This window comes from Muscardinus avellanarius (assembly GCF_963383645.1).
Source record: "Muscardinus avellanarius genome assembly, chromosome: 2".
Classification (NCBI taxonomy): domain Eukaryota; kingdom Metazoa; phylum Chordata; class Mammalia; order Rodentia; family Gliridae; genus Muscardinus; species Muscardinus avellanarius.
The window spans coordinates 2,969,518-2,983,247 of NC_137787.1; the positions used below are offsets into that span (position 1 = coordinate 2,969,518).

The window sequence follows — 13,730 nt, forward strand, 5'->3', positions numbered from 1 at the left end:
CGCCCCATCCATGCTGCTCCCTAGGAGCCAGGGATTGGGCCTGAGCTATGAGGGCCCCCTGGAGCCCTGGCTTCTTTCTCTGAGGTCCCTGTGCCCCTCCTCCTACACTATAGTGTCTGGGGTCCAGGCTCTTGCCACTGGGCAGCGCAGTGTGGTGTGGTGGCTCCGGAGACCAAGGCTGCACCCTCTGAGCTTAGCCTTCCGACATCTCTGGGCACCTGAACCCAGCTCAAGTCCTGGCGAGGACAGCGGCTCCAGGCCAACACCAGCAACGGCCAAAGGGGTCGTTCCCCAGGAAAGGAGAGAAGCCCCAGGACCTGGCCCGGGGCCTCCCACCTAGTGCTCCTGGGCAGGGCCGAAGGGCTGCGTCCACCTGGCCACGTCCAGGAAGATGGTGGAGGCCCCGTGATAGAGCCAGAGGCGGGGCAGGGCACCGTGGCGCGTCCAGGCGTCCCGCATGGTGTCGTAGGCCTCCATCTCCACGCGGTAGTCGCCGTCCAGGCCCTGCCAGCGGCCGCCGGTCACGTACAGTGCGTCCCCCAGAGGCACCAGCGCGCCATTCTCGTGTAGGCTGTGCTGGGACTGGACCTGTGGGTGGCCTGTCGTTAGCATCCGCAGCCAGACGTGGGAAGCGAGCAGGGCCAGGTTCCGAGGATGGCTGGGTGCTGGTGCACAGCCCCCTGAAGCCGCCTCCAGCGATCTGGGTTGAGCGACTTTCTTGGAGGGGACCTGGGGACAGATACCCGGATGGCCCAGCCCACCAGGGATGGCTTTGCCACCCCTCCTCCTGCCGGGCCTAAGCCTCAGGGGTCCTTGGGGGGCAGGCAAGGCAGTGGCTTTCTGAAGGCCAAGGGGAGTACGGGCATCAGGTCAGTGGGATGGGGCCTGCCTGTGGCCTCCTCATAATGATGGTCAAGGGCACAACCCTGTCCCCAAGCCCAAAGAGGCCAGAGGAGCACCGTGCTGCTAGCCCCAGCCCAGAGTGGCGGTGCGGGTGGGTGGGGAGAGGCCAGGCTACAGCCCAGCAGGAGGCCGGGAGAGGCGCATCCTGGCAGGGCCTGTCCTGCACCTGTTTGAGCACTGTAATGGGGGCTTCAGGTCAGCGGAACGCTGACGCCAGGGGACAGCTGTGGGCAGCGGGGCGGGCTGGCACAGCCTCCCAGGGCTGCAGGAAGGAGAGCCACCGCCTCGGCCTCCTGGACTGAGACTCTGGAGGCAGCTGGGTGGGCCCTGGGCATTGGGCTCAGTGCTGAGAGCCATCATGGCCTCCCAGGGGAGACAGGCCAGCAGCAGGAAAGGCCGCTCGCTCCCCTGTAGCCAGCGGTTGACCTGCGGCACCACCGTGGAGCCTGGGCTTCTCCCCAGAAGGAGGGCAGGTCAGCCTACCACAGGAAGAGGCAGGAGGGGACAGAGCACCGGGGCACCGCTCCCCGAGGCCTCCGTCACACTCCACCAGCTCTCACCTCCAGGGGCTATGGCCTGGGTCTGGTGACTCCAGGACCAGCTTGTCAGGCACCCCCCCGCTGCCTAAGCCCACTGCCTGCCCACCTAGAGTCCCGTGGGCCCACCAGGAGGGGTGGGCAAGGGTGACCCACCTTCTGCCACAGGTTGGCCCCCGGGTCATACACGTACACCTTCTTGGTGTTGTCGCCAATGAGGTAGAGCGCGCCGTGCAGCGCGGCACAGCGCGGCGAGGACAGGTACTTGGGCAGGAAGGGCGAGGCGATGACGCTCCACACGTCTGCGGGCACAGGACGCCATCAGGGTGGTCCTGAGGACCCGCAGGTGCCGCCCGGGGCCACGGAGTGAGTCGAGTCCTCCAAGAAACCCGGGGAAGCAGCGCAGGACCCGTCCTCAGGAGGGACTTCAGCCTGGCCACCACCCACACCCCATCCTCGACCTTGGCGCCAGCCTGCTCCACAGTCCCGTACCGCCCGGACGGCCAGGCTGGAAGCCACATGGTCTCACGGGTCCCTCCTGAGTCCTGACACTCAGCTATGAAATGGGCCCTGTTGTCATTTGCACCGTCCGCAGGACAAGACTACAGACCAGAGCTAGGAAGGCCGCTGAGCCTGGAGGGCAAGCTACAACTCAGCCGCCAGGGAGTCCTGAGCCCCGGCCTGGGCCCCTGGGCCTTAGGGGTCAGAAGCCACTGCCCATGGGGCCACTCCAGGTGGATGAAGCAGCCAGGCAGCCTTTGGGGCCTGGTGTGGGCTGCACCACGGCTGGGCACGGCACAGGAGCCCTGAGGCTGGGAAGGGCCCCTCCCTGCTGGCCTCCCATCAGCCCTCACGGGGACATCTGCCTGTGCCCCCTCCAGCCCCACTGCCTTGGGGCCCGCGGCCCCTGCCCACCTGTGATGGGGTTGTAGCACTGCAGGGCCAGCGCGTTGTACTTGCAAGCACTGGACCCCACCAGGTAGAGCCGGCCTCGGCAGCCGGCCACCGAGAAGTTGCTGACATACTTGAGGGCCGGGCTGACGGGCGCCCAGCTGTCCGTGTAGGGGTCGTAGCTCTCCACCTCCACCACGTCCTGGGTGGTGCCTGTGGGGAGGAGGGCTCAGCTGGGCGGGGGTCCCAGCTGCAGGGATCAGGGAGGAAGAGGGGCTCAGGCAAACTCAGGGCCTTGGGCCTTCAAAGGTAATGTGGAAAGCTGGGCGAGGTGACGCACGCTTGTAATCCAGCCTTTGGGAGGCTGAGACAGGAGGATCGTGGTTCACCGACAGCCGCAGCTACTTAGTGAGGCCCTCTGCAACTCAGTGAGACCCTGTTTCAAAATAAAGAATAAAAAATAGGGCTGGGGGTGTAGCTCGGAGGTAGAATGCCCCTGGGTTCCATCCCTAGTGCCGCAAAAAAAAAAAAAAAAAAGGTAATGGTGCCCACCCTGGGCGTCCTCAGGAGGGGCCAGGGAAGGAGGGTGTGCCCTCCAGGGGCAGCGAACCACGCCCATCTCATGGCTCGGCGTGCCAACCCAGTAGTGGGTGTGTGTGTGTGCTGGGCCTGGCAGAGTGGGCTCTAAGGTCTAACCTGCAGCCATGGGCAGCTCCCAGGCAGGCTGGTGTGCCAGTGTGGTGAACCATGGACAGGGAGGGCACCTTGCCCGACCCTCAGCTCCCTGAACCTGGGCTGGGGACACAGCCACTGAGAAGGAAGAGACGGCTGGGACGGGAGCGGCGTTAGGAGCGGCCGAGGGCCAGGCCGACACCTCCAGGGCTTTGGGGTCACAGGCGGCTTGCTTTTCAGTTGTCATCTCCTGGGTAAGTTCCCTGAGAAACTCCTAACTATAGTGCCAGGTCTCGGGGTGGTGAGGCGACCCCTGTGTCAGGCTGGGCCTGATGCCGGCAACAGCAGAGGCCACGTGGGTCCCTGGCCCGGAGGACTCCCAGTGACACCGAGCTGAGCCCCAGGTCCTGGGATGTCATGGTCGCCCCGTGGCAGCCACAGGCCCTACCTCCTGCGTTCCTCAGACCGTTCCTGTCACGGAGGGCTGACTGCCAAAGACACGCAGACCACAGGTTTTGAGAGCCACCCGCTGGGAGCCCTGGTGCGGGGTTTGCTGACCCCACCAGACAGCGAGGCCAGCGTCCCTGGTGAGGGCGTGGGTGGGGCTGGTGGCCGCGGGAAGGGGAGGGAGGCCTCACCGCCAATGGCGTAGATCTCTCCGTTGAGTGCAGCACTGGCATGGTTGGTGCGGGCCTTCAGCATGGGTGCCACGGGCTTCCAGGCCGCCTCCTTCAGTGGGAAGCACCAGGCCTGGGTGGTTGACCAGGTGTCCGTCTTTGTGCCCCGGGAGCCACCTGGCAGGAGAGGTCCCATCCACACAGGTGCCACCAGGCCGGGGTTTGCAGGCCCCTGGGGTCTGGGCACCAGTGTCCGCCTCTACCCTGTGCCAGGCCATGATCACAAATGTGTTGGGCCTCAGCACTGGCAGAACCGAGGCTGAGGGCCAGACTGTGACACCAACCTCATCCTGTGAACACGGGGACTTGGCCCTGGCTTCCTCGCCTCTCCCCTCCAGGGAACCCCAACTTCTGTGACACGGAAGGGCAGAGCCCCCCGCACAGGGCCCCGGGCCGTGGGAGCAGGCCCAGCCGGCAGTGCACAGGGCCCGGCTCCAGCGCTAGGAGTGCGGAGCCCTGGATGCCAACGGCCTCGCGCTCACAGGCACAGCAAGGCCTGGCGGGGTCTCCAGCGGCCCCAGGGGTCCCACCCAGCAGGGGAGCCAGTCTCGATGCCCGCCCTCTGCGGCCCCTGACGCCGGGCATCAAGAAGGAGCTGAGGCTGCCCACCTGTGACGTAGACGTTGTTGTTGAGTGCGGCCAGGGAGAAGCCCCACTTGTGGTAGTCTGGGAAGTCGGGGAGCGCCATCCAGCACCCTGGAGGGAAGAGCGTGGCAGGGTCAGGGTGGCCATTCCCAGGGCCTCCACCAGCACTGGTCGCAGAGAGGACCCTTTGCTAATGCAGAAGGGCCAGCTGAGGGCCAGGCCTGGGCCTGGGCACTCTATCCCCTGGCCAGCCTCCCCACAGTGCCCAAGCCGCCCGGGCCCTGACTCAGGATGGCACCCAGGATGCAACAGGTGCTTTGCAGGATGGGCATTTTTTTTTTTTTTCAGTGCTGGGGATGGAACCCAGGGGAATTCTACCTCTGAGCTACACCCCCAGCCTGATTTTCTATTCTTTATTTTGAAACAGGGTCTTATGGAGTTGCAAAGGGCCTCACTAGGTAGCTGAGTAGCTGAGGCTGTCCATGAACTGTGATCCTGCTGTCTCAGCCTCCCAAATGCTGGGATGACAAGTGTGCCCTACCACGGCTGCAGGCTGGGCTTTCAGCCTGGACCGAGATGGACCACTCGGTCCCAGGTCCAGCTCCCCTCAGGGGGCGGGCTAGGGGCTAATGGCATCACTAGTGGGTTATAAACCAAACGTCACACCGTCTCCATTCCTCCCAAGCCCCTCTCTGCTGTGTGGCAGCCAGGAGTGTGTGGGCCAGATACCAGCCTGCAGCAGGCAGAGTGGGGCCCACGTCCCACCATGGTCCTGCCCATGTTCCAGCTGTGTGGCATCGGAAAAACCCGGCCTCAATTTCCCTATCTGTTGAATGGGGTCAACCCCAGCCTCTCAGGGCAGCGTGGGGCGTAGGGGGAGTGTGTGTCACCGGGGATTGCACAGCCAGGCTTGCATGAGGGGCGGGATGAGGCCAGACCTTCTTTCGGGAGCTGCAGGGGTACTGAGACAGAGGACGAGGGAACGCTCTGAGACTATCCACTGAGGCAGGAAGCGTGGGAATGTTGAGGCCCCCCAGGCAGGCCTTGGGAGGCCCCAGGAAGGCCATTTCCTGTGTGTCACGGTGTGCTGGGCATGGGGAGCTGGGGCCCGCGGGGAGGTGCAGAGCCTGCACCGCGGCAGGGACTGCGTGTCCCCTGACTCATGGCCCTGTTGCCCCGGGGGGGACTGCCCGGCAGGCTGCAGGCTGTGCTGCCAGGTCTCAGGACAGCTGCTCCCCCTGACGTCAGCCCCAAATCCCCTCTCGTCAGCCCCTGACCTGGACAGCCAGCCTCAGGCTTCTCCCGCCTGCCAGCCGCTGACGCCATGGGGTGGCTGGCCACCCGCCTCGGCCCCAGGACCCCGGCCAGCTGCACCAGCACTTTCCCAAGGAAGCGGGAGGCGCTGAGCCTCTCACTAGCCACACGCAGGTCAGGCCTCCTGACAGCTGTGAGGGAGGGCGCCAGGCGCCCACTTCGCAGACATAGAAACTGAGGCCCAACCCTCGAAGTAAAGGGACCTGCTCAGGTGGGCCTGGAGCCCGTGTGGGCTGACGCAGAGCCTGAGCTCCCAGTGCCGGGCTGCCTGCACCCCTTTCTCTGTCATGTTGGATGTAGAGAGCCCTGAAGGGTTCAGGATTGAGCTCAGGGCTGACCTGTAATGGATTTGTCTGGGTGGTGGCCAGGGCTCCTAGGGTGTGATTGGAGGGCGCCCCTGGGGCTGCGCCTCGCCTCGGGGCCCCTCCTCTCCTCCACTCTCTCTTGCCACCGACCTCCATGATGTGAGAACAAAGCGCTGCTCTCTCCTTTCTCTACCCTCACGGCCGCCATGCCCCGAGACCCACCGTCCCAGGCCTCACAAGGACCGGACCCCTAAGTCCCCAAGGAAAACCGTGAGCAAATAAATCTTCCTTGCTCTAAGACTTGGCCAAGTCTTTAAGTCTTTGCATCATACATTGAGAAAGCTGGCCGAGGCAGTCCCTGCGGGTGTGCAGGCCAGGGGCGCTGGGAGGAGCAGTCTGCCCGGGTGATGGAACCCTTTAACCGACCCCCAGGACCTGGCAAAGGCCAGAGTTGGGGGCTCTGGCAGGTGGGAAAGGGGCCCAAAGTGCCCCCACTTGGGTTCTGCGCTCCCAGGACGGCCCGGCCGGTCCTCTGTGTGCCTCGCTGGCTCCACCTGCAGCCTGGCAGGGCGGGCGCGGGGAGGTACTCACTGGCCTTGGTGTTGTAGAAAGCAAAGTTCCCCGGGTGGGGAGCGGGCTCCTCTCCGCCCTCCTCGTCCTCCTCCAGCGCCCGCCCGCCCACCACGACCAGCACCTCCTCCAGCTTCTGCGGGGGGCCTGGCGGCATCTGCAGACAGGAGCAGGGGCAGGGTGGCCGCGTCATCCCAGGGCCCAGGGTCTCGCAGCTATCACTGTCAGGGCCGGGTGGGCCCCAGCATGCATGTGTATCCACTAGTACATGCATGTGAATCTATGTGCGCACGTGTGTATCCGTGTGTATACTGCTGTGGCCCCCAAAGGGCTGGAGGTGGCCCCACAGCCTGCCCTGGCTCCCCACAAACGTGCCCACCTCCCAGGAGGCCCACAGTGGCTGCCAGGACCCCTCCCCAGAAGGCCCGACCTCCCACCCACCTGCAGCCAGGATAGTGGCAGAGCCGGGCAAGCCGAGCCTGGCCAGCACGGGGCCAGGCCCACAGCAGCTGTAGGGGTCGTGGTTCTGCCCACTGCGCTCTCCACCCTCAGCTGGGACCCTCAGCCAGAGCTGCATCACCCTCCTGCAGGCCGTGACCTGCACGGGGCCTGCGCTTCCTCAGGGGTCGCCCTGCTTGCAGCTCGCTGCCAGCACAGATGGGAATGGCGCCTCAGGTGGGTGGCCGCTGTGCCGCCTGTGGCCCTGCCTGGGCACCAGGTGTGCTGCCTTCCTGGATGGTTCTCCCTCCTCTTCCTCCTCCTCTGGGCCCAGCTCTGCTGCCGCTTCCTCCAGGGAGCCCTCCCTGACCTCCAGTACCCTGCAGGATGCTCCCAGCATCTGACCATGTGTTCTTCCCAGCTCTGGCCTTTCCACTCTGCCTCAGGCCTGATGCTCCCAGGTCCCCTCTCCCGGTGCCCAGGGTATGCCACGCTCAGGCAGAGGGCACAGTCGGGGTGAGCAGTGATCCCCTACAGGTGGGGCGCTTGGCGATGCTCCTCCCTCCCCGTGCCCCTCCGTGCAGCCCTCCTGTTCCTCCTGCCCACTCACCCCCACGTGGCCTTGGGACAGGGCCTCCTGGCACGCCTCTGAATCCTGGATGAGCGGCTCCGTGTCCAGCAGCTGCTGCACATGGGGCCTGGGCACGGCGTCCAGGTGCACGAGGCTGAGGAGCTGGGGCAGGTGGGCAGCCCGGGGCTGGGGGTCGTGGCGCACCCAGCGCAGCAAGGCTTCCAGCCGGCTTTGCTCCGGCTGCACCTGCAGCAGGTCGCTGGCCAGGCAGGCGGCCAGCCGGTCTCGGGGCAGCTGCAGGAACTCGTCCTCCCGTACCACGGCCTCAAAGTTCTCCCGCAGGAAGGCCCAGGCCTTGGCAGCCACCCCCAGCAGCCCCTGCTGCTCCCCGAACTCCCAGATGCCCAGGCAATTGGTGGCATCCAGCTGCTGCTGGAGGTAGCGGCCGCAGACCTTCTGCACGGAGGGGAAGTGGAGGCGCGAGGCCGCGCGCGTGAGCGTCTCCACGTTGCTCTGCGTGATGGTCAGCCGGCCCGTGTACACGAAGTCCACCAGCTGGCCCACCGCCGCCGGCTCCACGTCCCGCAGCTCCACGCGGGCGGAGAAGCTCTCCGTAAAGTCACCCGTGAACATGGCGTGGAAGTAGGGGCTGCTGAGCGCCAGGAGGCCGCGGTGGCAGGGCAGCTCCTGACCGCCCACCAGCAGCGTGACGTCGGTCAGCCTGGGCAGGGCGCGTAGCCGCTGCAGCCCGTCCAGCATGTCCTGGGCGTGCGAGGGCAGCTGGAAGTCCAGGTCGTCCACGTTGCGCACCATACTGCCTGCCCCACCAAGGCCGCAGCGCCTGGAGACGTGCCGGGACCCAGCCCAGCCCTAGGAAGGGAGGATGGCAGGGTCAGCCATGAACGGCTGATGGTCTTGTGCACCTGGGGAGCTGTTTGTCCGCCGACTGCACTCAGCTCTTGTCGGCACCGGCTGAGTGTCGCTAACCTGCAAGCCACCTTGCGCACCCGTCGACCCAGGTCGTGCGAGGAGGCCAAGGGCTGCCCTTTCTAACAGGAAGGATGCTGAGGCTTGGGGGCAGGAGAGGGAAGGGGGCATTCCTGTGATTGGGCAAACAGGACAGGAGGAACTGGAAAGAGAGCCCCAGCCTTGGGCCTCCTCCACACATCTGGGCCGCGCAGCACAGACCCCAGCGCACAGGGACCCCGTGCCAAACACTCCAGCCAGGCTCCCTCTGTCCCACGCTGCCGGGGCGTTTTGAGGTTTTCTGCCTGGCTGATTCCCATTGCCTGCCTGCTGTGACCTTGCCGGGTGACCTTGAGTGAGCCGTGCCCCTCTCTGGTCCTGTTTCCTCATCTGCCCATGGAGAGCCTGGTATCATGCCCTTAGGAGGCAGTGGCCGGCACCAGCCACTCAGCCCCGGGGGCTGTCAGCTGAGCGCTATCGGCTCACAGCCGAGCAGGCGGCAGCACAGAGAGCTGGCCTCGTTTGCCCAAGACCACACAGCCAGGAGCCGGAGGAGCCGGGCAGAGTCAGAGCCAGGCGGTCAAGTTGCTACAGACAGCCCCAGGCAGCCTCGTTGGGCAACTTCTGCACCTCCGTGTGCCCGTCTCAGTCAGCAAATCCACTCTGGCCTTGTTTAAGTATGTGCGTGTTTATTTATGTGATTCTGTTATTTCACCCTAAGAAGACCACTCCAAAGACAGTGTACAAAGGGGTTGGCCCCGCTGGGCGTGGTGGTATGCGCTTATAATCCCAGCATTCGGGAGGCTGAGAGGCCTGTTGCAACTCAGTGAGACCATGCTTCAAAATAAAGAATAAAAAATAGAGCTGGGGGTGGAGCTCGGACGTAGAATGTCACTAGGTTCCATCCCCAATACTGCAAAAAATATATAAAAGGTGTTGGCCCCAGTGGCCAAAAGCTGTGCCCCGCCCAGCAGGGGGCGTGGAATGCTCCAGAAGTGAGTAGGATCAGAAAGAAAAAGACCCATCTGGAGGGCAGGTGAGCCATGAGGCCTGTGGCAAGGGGCTCTGCCCCGTCGGTAGGAAGGAGAGCAGGGACGTGCCCTGGAGCCCACCGGGGCCTTCCAGGCCAGGGCCCAGGCTCGTGCCCGACCAGGACCGCTCAGGAGGCCGGCAGGTCCACACCGGCCCAGCACAGGAGACTGGCTGGCCATGTAGGGAGGGGCTGTGTGGCCGCCACCCGGCCTTGCATTCCTGTCATTACTGTGCCTCTTGGGCTGCTGCTCCTGGGCGGTGGCCAAGCCAGGGCGACCAGCACCTCCCGGGGGCCACTGCGGAGGCCCCAGTGTGGGTGGGGTTTCCTGGGCTCCCAGCCTCCCCAGGGCCTGCCTAGGAGCAAGGGTGACAGGTAGGATGGCCTAGGGCCTGGGGGATTGCCCGGTGTGGCCCTGGCTGCAACCTCAGGGGTCCAGCCTCCCTGGCCCACCTCTCCGGCAAGGGAGAAAGGCATAAGGAAACTTGTCTGCGGAGCCTGCCCGGGAGCGGGCTCTGCCCCATGCACTCCACTCTGCCACCCTGGGCTGGGGGCTGCTCCAGCACGCCCCCCACCTCCCCGCCGCTCTGGGCCCCAGGCCCCTCCCATCACAGCCCCTCTCAGAGCCCTGGACCCTACCTCAGTCAGCTCTGGGGCCCCGTTGCTGAGATCACAAGGACAGGCCTGCCGGGCAGCATGGGGCAAGGCCTGCGGGGCTGGGCGGGGCTGTGGCCACGTGGGGACAAGGGGTATTTTTAGCCTCTGTCTGCATGAGAGGGAGGGCAGCGAGGGATGGTGGGTGGGGAGAAAGGCGGTGACAGCTCTCTGCAGACTGTCCACTCTGAAAGCCCACCCTGAGCACGGGCATCGGCAGCCCAAGGGCCGGCAGGGCTTCCAGGCCCAGCAGGAACTCTCACCCCTCTGGGGACAGCCGGGTGGCGTGGGTGGGGAAGGCAACACCTTCATTTCCTCACTGCATGGTGGGGCCCTGGGAGGCCTGCTGGGGCTAGGGCACACAGAGAGCCCAGCCAGAGCTGGGTGCCCATGCCTGCTCTAAGGCGGGTCTCTAGAGTAGGCCTCGCCTGTTTGCGTCAAGTGGGAAAGTCACATCGTGATAAACGCAGGTTGGTGAGCCGAGCCTGCCAAAGCTCAGGGTCCACGGTGGAACAGGAGGCTTTGGGGGCAATGAGGGTGCACGAGGCATCGAGGAGGCCCCCCAGACCTCGCCAAGCGGTGCAGGGATGGGAGATACCGAGGCGCCTTCCCGCTCCACTGTGGCCTTGCCTCTGGGCTGCCTATGACGCCCTGTGTCTTGGGTGCCAAAGAGAGCTAAGAAATGGGGTCATGGAGCTGCGCGTGGTGGCACACGCTTGTGATCCCAGCCTTTGGGAGGCTGAGACAGGAGGATCGCAGATTCTTAGCCAGCCTCAGCTACTTAGTGAGGACCTCTGCAACTTACTGAGACCCTGTTTCAAAATAAAGCATAAAAATAGGGCTGGGCGTGTAGCTTGGAGTAGAATGTACCTGGGTTCCATCCCCAGCACTGCAACAACAAAAAAAGAAATGGGGTCATCAAACATACAGCAGCATGTGGTCCACAGGCTCACGGGTCTCAACGGAGCTCGGGCTCCCAGCTCGAGAGGCTGAGCAGGGGCTGGGAGTCGAAGGAGGGCTCTGGCCTTTTTTTTTTTTTTCTTTTTCTTTTTTTTTTTTTTTTTTTTTTTTTTTTTGCGGGTCTGGGGATGGAACCCAGGGGCATTCGACCTCCAAGCTACACCCCCTGCCCTATTTTTTATTCTTTATTTTGAAACCGGGTCTCACTGAGTTGCAGAGGGCCTCACTAAGTAGCTGAGGCTGTCCGCGAACCGCGATCCTCCGGTCTCAGCCTCCCAAGTACCCGGATTACAAGTATGCACCACCAGGCCCCGCTTGTGTTTCAGTTTGTAAAAACACCTCGCTAGCAGGCGTAGTGGCACACGCTTATAATCCCGGTACTTGGGAGGCTGAGACAGGAAAATCGCAGGTTTGAAGCCAGCAACTTCATGAGGCCCTGTTTCAAAATAAGGAATAAAAATAGGGCTGGGGGTGTAGCTTAGAGTCAGAAAGCCCCCGGGTTCAAACCCCAGTACCCCCAAAACAAAAACAAAACTAAACAAACAAAACATGCTCCTACTGGGTCTCTCTCTCTTCCCTCTCTTTTTCTTTTTGTTACTAGGGATTAAACCAGTAGAGTCTATCTCTAAGCTACATCCCCAGCCCTTTTATTATTCCTTATTTAGAAACAGTCTTGATAAGTTGCTAAGGCTGACCTCTAACCTGTGATCCTCCTACCTCAGCCTCCCAAGTCCTGGGACTAAAGGCATGTACCCCCACACCCATTTTTTGCACGTGTGTGTGTGTGTGTGTGTGTGTCACCGGGGATTGAACCTAGGGGCTTTCTACCTGTGAGTTATGCCCCCAGCCCTGCTTTATTTTTTATTTTGGAACAGGGTCTCAGTAAGTTTCAGAGGGCTTTACTAAGTTGGCGAGGCTGGCGGTGAACCTGCGATACTCCTGTCTCAGCCTCCCAGGTACTGGGATCACAAGCGTGCGCCACCACACCCGGCTTATTTTTATTTTGTTTTTGCTTTTAATGGTGATAGAAATAGCACCTTCATTTTGGGAAACAGAAAAACAAAAAGTGGGAAAGCCGAGTGTAGAAGCCCACGGGCTTCGGTAAGGTCCCCGCCCGGCTTCGGCCAGGCGTGTCCTGCTTAGCCTTCCGTGCTGTGTCATCAGCATTCCTGACGAGGCCTGTGTGTGAAAACACGGTCTTAAATTTCGTCTTGACCAGGAGATGCCTCACCGTAACATCCAGTCACCCTCCTACCCATGGGCCTTCGGGTTGCTGACCATCTTGGACTGCTTCAGTGACACGTCAGCGAGGCTGTTTCCCTAGATTGGAGAGTGTGCCGTCTTGTCCTGGCTTGGCCGAGCAGGCCCATGTGCTCCCTCCGGTGTGGCTGCCTCTGACACCCAGGACCCCACAGGCGGGCTGGCCTCCTACCCGGGGGTTTCATGGCTTATCTGGGTAACAGCGTCTCTTCTTCCAGGAGCAATGTACTCTATGTGGGTGCCACCCTGTCATCTTTTTTTTCTTTCTAAAATAGTTGAGCTCTGTTACTGACACTCCTTCCCCATGGACTTGCCGTGGCATTTGTTTTTTTTTTTTTTAATATTGACGGAGACAGGAGGATCCCAGGTTTGAAGTCAGCATCAAATACTTAATGAAGCCTGCTGCAACTTTGTGAGACCTTGTTTCAAAATAAAGAATAAAAATAGGCTGGGGGTGTGGCCATGTTTTCCTTATGTGAAGAGTCAGGCTCCTGTGTTCTGGTCTGTGACCCACACGACTCTGTTTGGGGGTCAAGGCCTCCTCGTCTGATGGACTACTGTCCTATAAACATGATACCTTCCAGTCAGGCCTCTCCGCATTACTCTCCTGTTGCACGAGTCAGCTACCGCTGCATAACAAATTTCCCCAAGACCTGGTGTCTCAGGACAACACTCTGTGATGGGTTTTATTCTGGACAAACCGCAGTCATCTGAAGCTTCCCTGGGATGGGGCCTGGGCTCCAGAGGCTGCTCCTCCTCATGACTGCGGCTTCCTAGAGGTAGAGAGGGCACCGGAGCCAGGGCTGCAGCGTCTCCTGTGGCCTGTCCAGAAGTGGCTGTGACTACCAGGAGGCAGGTATCTCTGGGGCCTTCTTGGAGGCTGGCCTCAGAGCTTCCTTTGTTTTTTTTTCTTTCAAACACCAGGGTTTAAGAAAAAGCTTGACTTTGTGTTAAACCCACACGCTGTATGAGCACTGTCCTCCTCACCGTGTTCAACCCAGGGGGAGGGGCCACTCTGGCCGCCCCTTTGAGCGCTGGTGGGCTGGGGAGGCCATTCCCAGGGCTTCTGGCCTGGCCCCCGGACGATCCCGCTGAGTCCCCGGCTCCCGCTGCATTTGAGGCCCCTCCAGGTCTTCACTGAGTTTCTGCCGGCTGACGGACATGTTTATAGACGCCAAACGGGCTTTGCAGCATGAGTGAGGCCTTGCGGGGCTGACCCTGCCCACTCCAGGACACCTGCTCCCCACAGATGGGTGGCTCAGTGGGCCAGGGTTTCGCAGGCTACTGGGCACCAGAACCATCTAGAATGTCTTTAAAGGCCAGCATTCCGCCACACCCAGGCTGAGGAGAGCAGGGAGCCGGCAGAAGGCATCTGAGGGTCACCTTTCTTCTGAGTCA

The 13,730-nt window shown here is 62.4% G+C and overlaps 1 protein-coding gene across 1 annotated transcript; it reads right to left on the reverse strand.

Moving 5' to 3' along the window:
• Positions 1-336: 336 nt before the first annotated feature.
• On the reverse strand, positions 337-8,275 carry KLHL30 (kelch like family member 30; the record flags this gene model as incomplete). Its single annotated transcript, XM_080690268.1, has 7 exons — positions 337-588; positions 1,596-1,741; positions 2,355-2,543; positions 3,641-3,796; positions 4,289-4,375; positions 6,475-6,610; positions 7,502-8,275. The coding sequence occupies 7 exons, from the start codon at positions 8,273-8,275 to the stop codon at positions 337-339; spliced, it is 1,740 nt and encodes a 579-aa protein (XP_080546394.1).
• Positions 8,276-13,730: the final 5,455 nt, after the last annotated feature.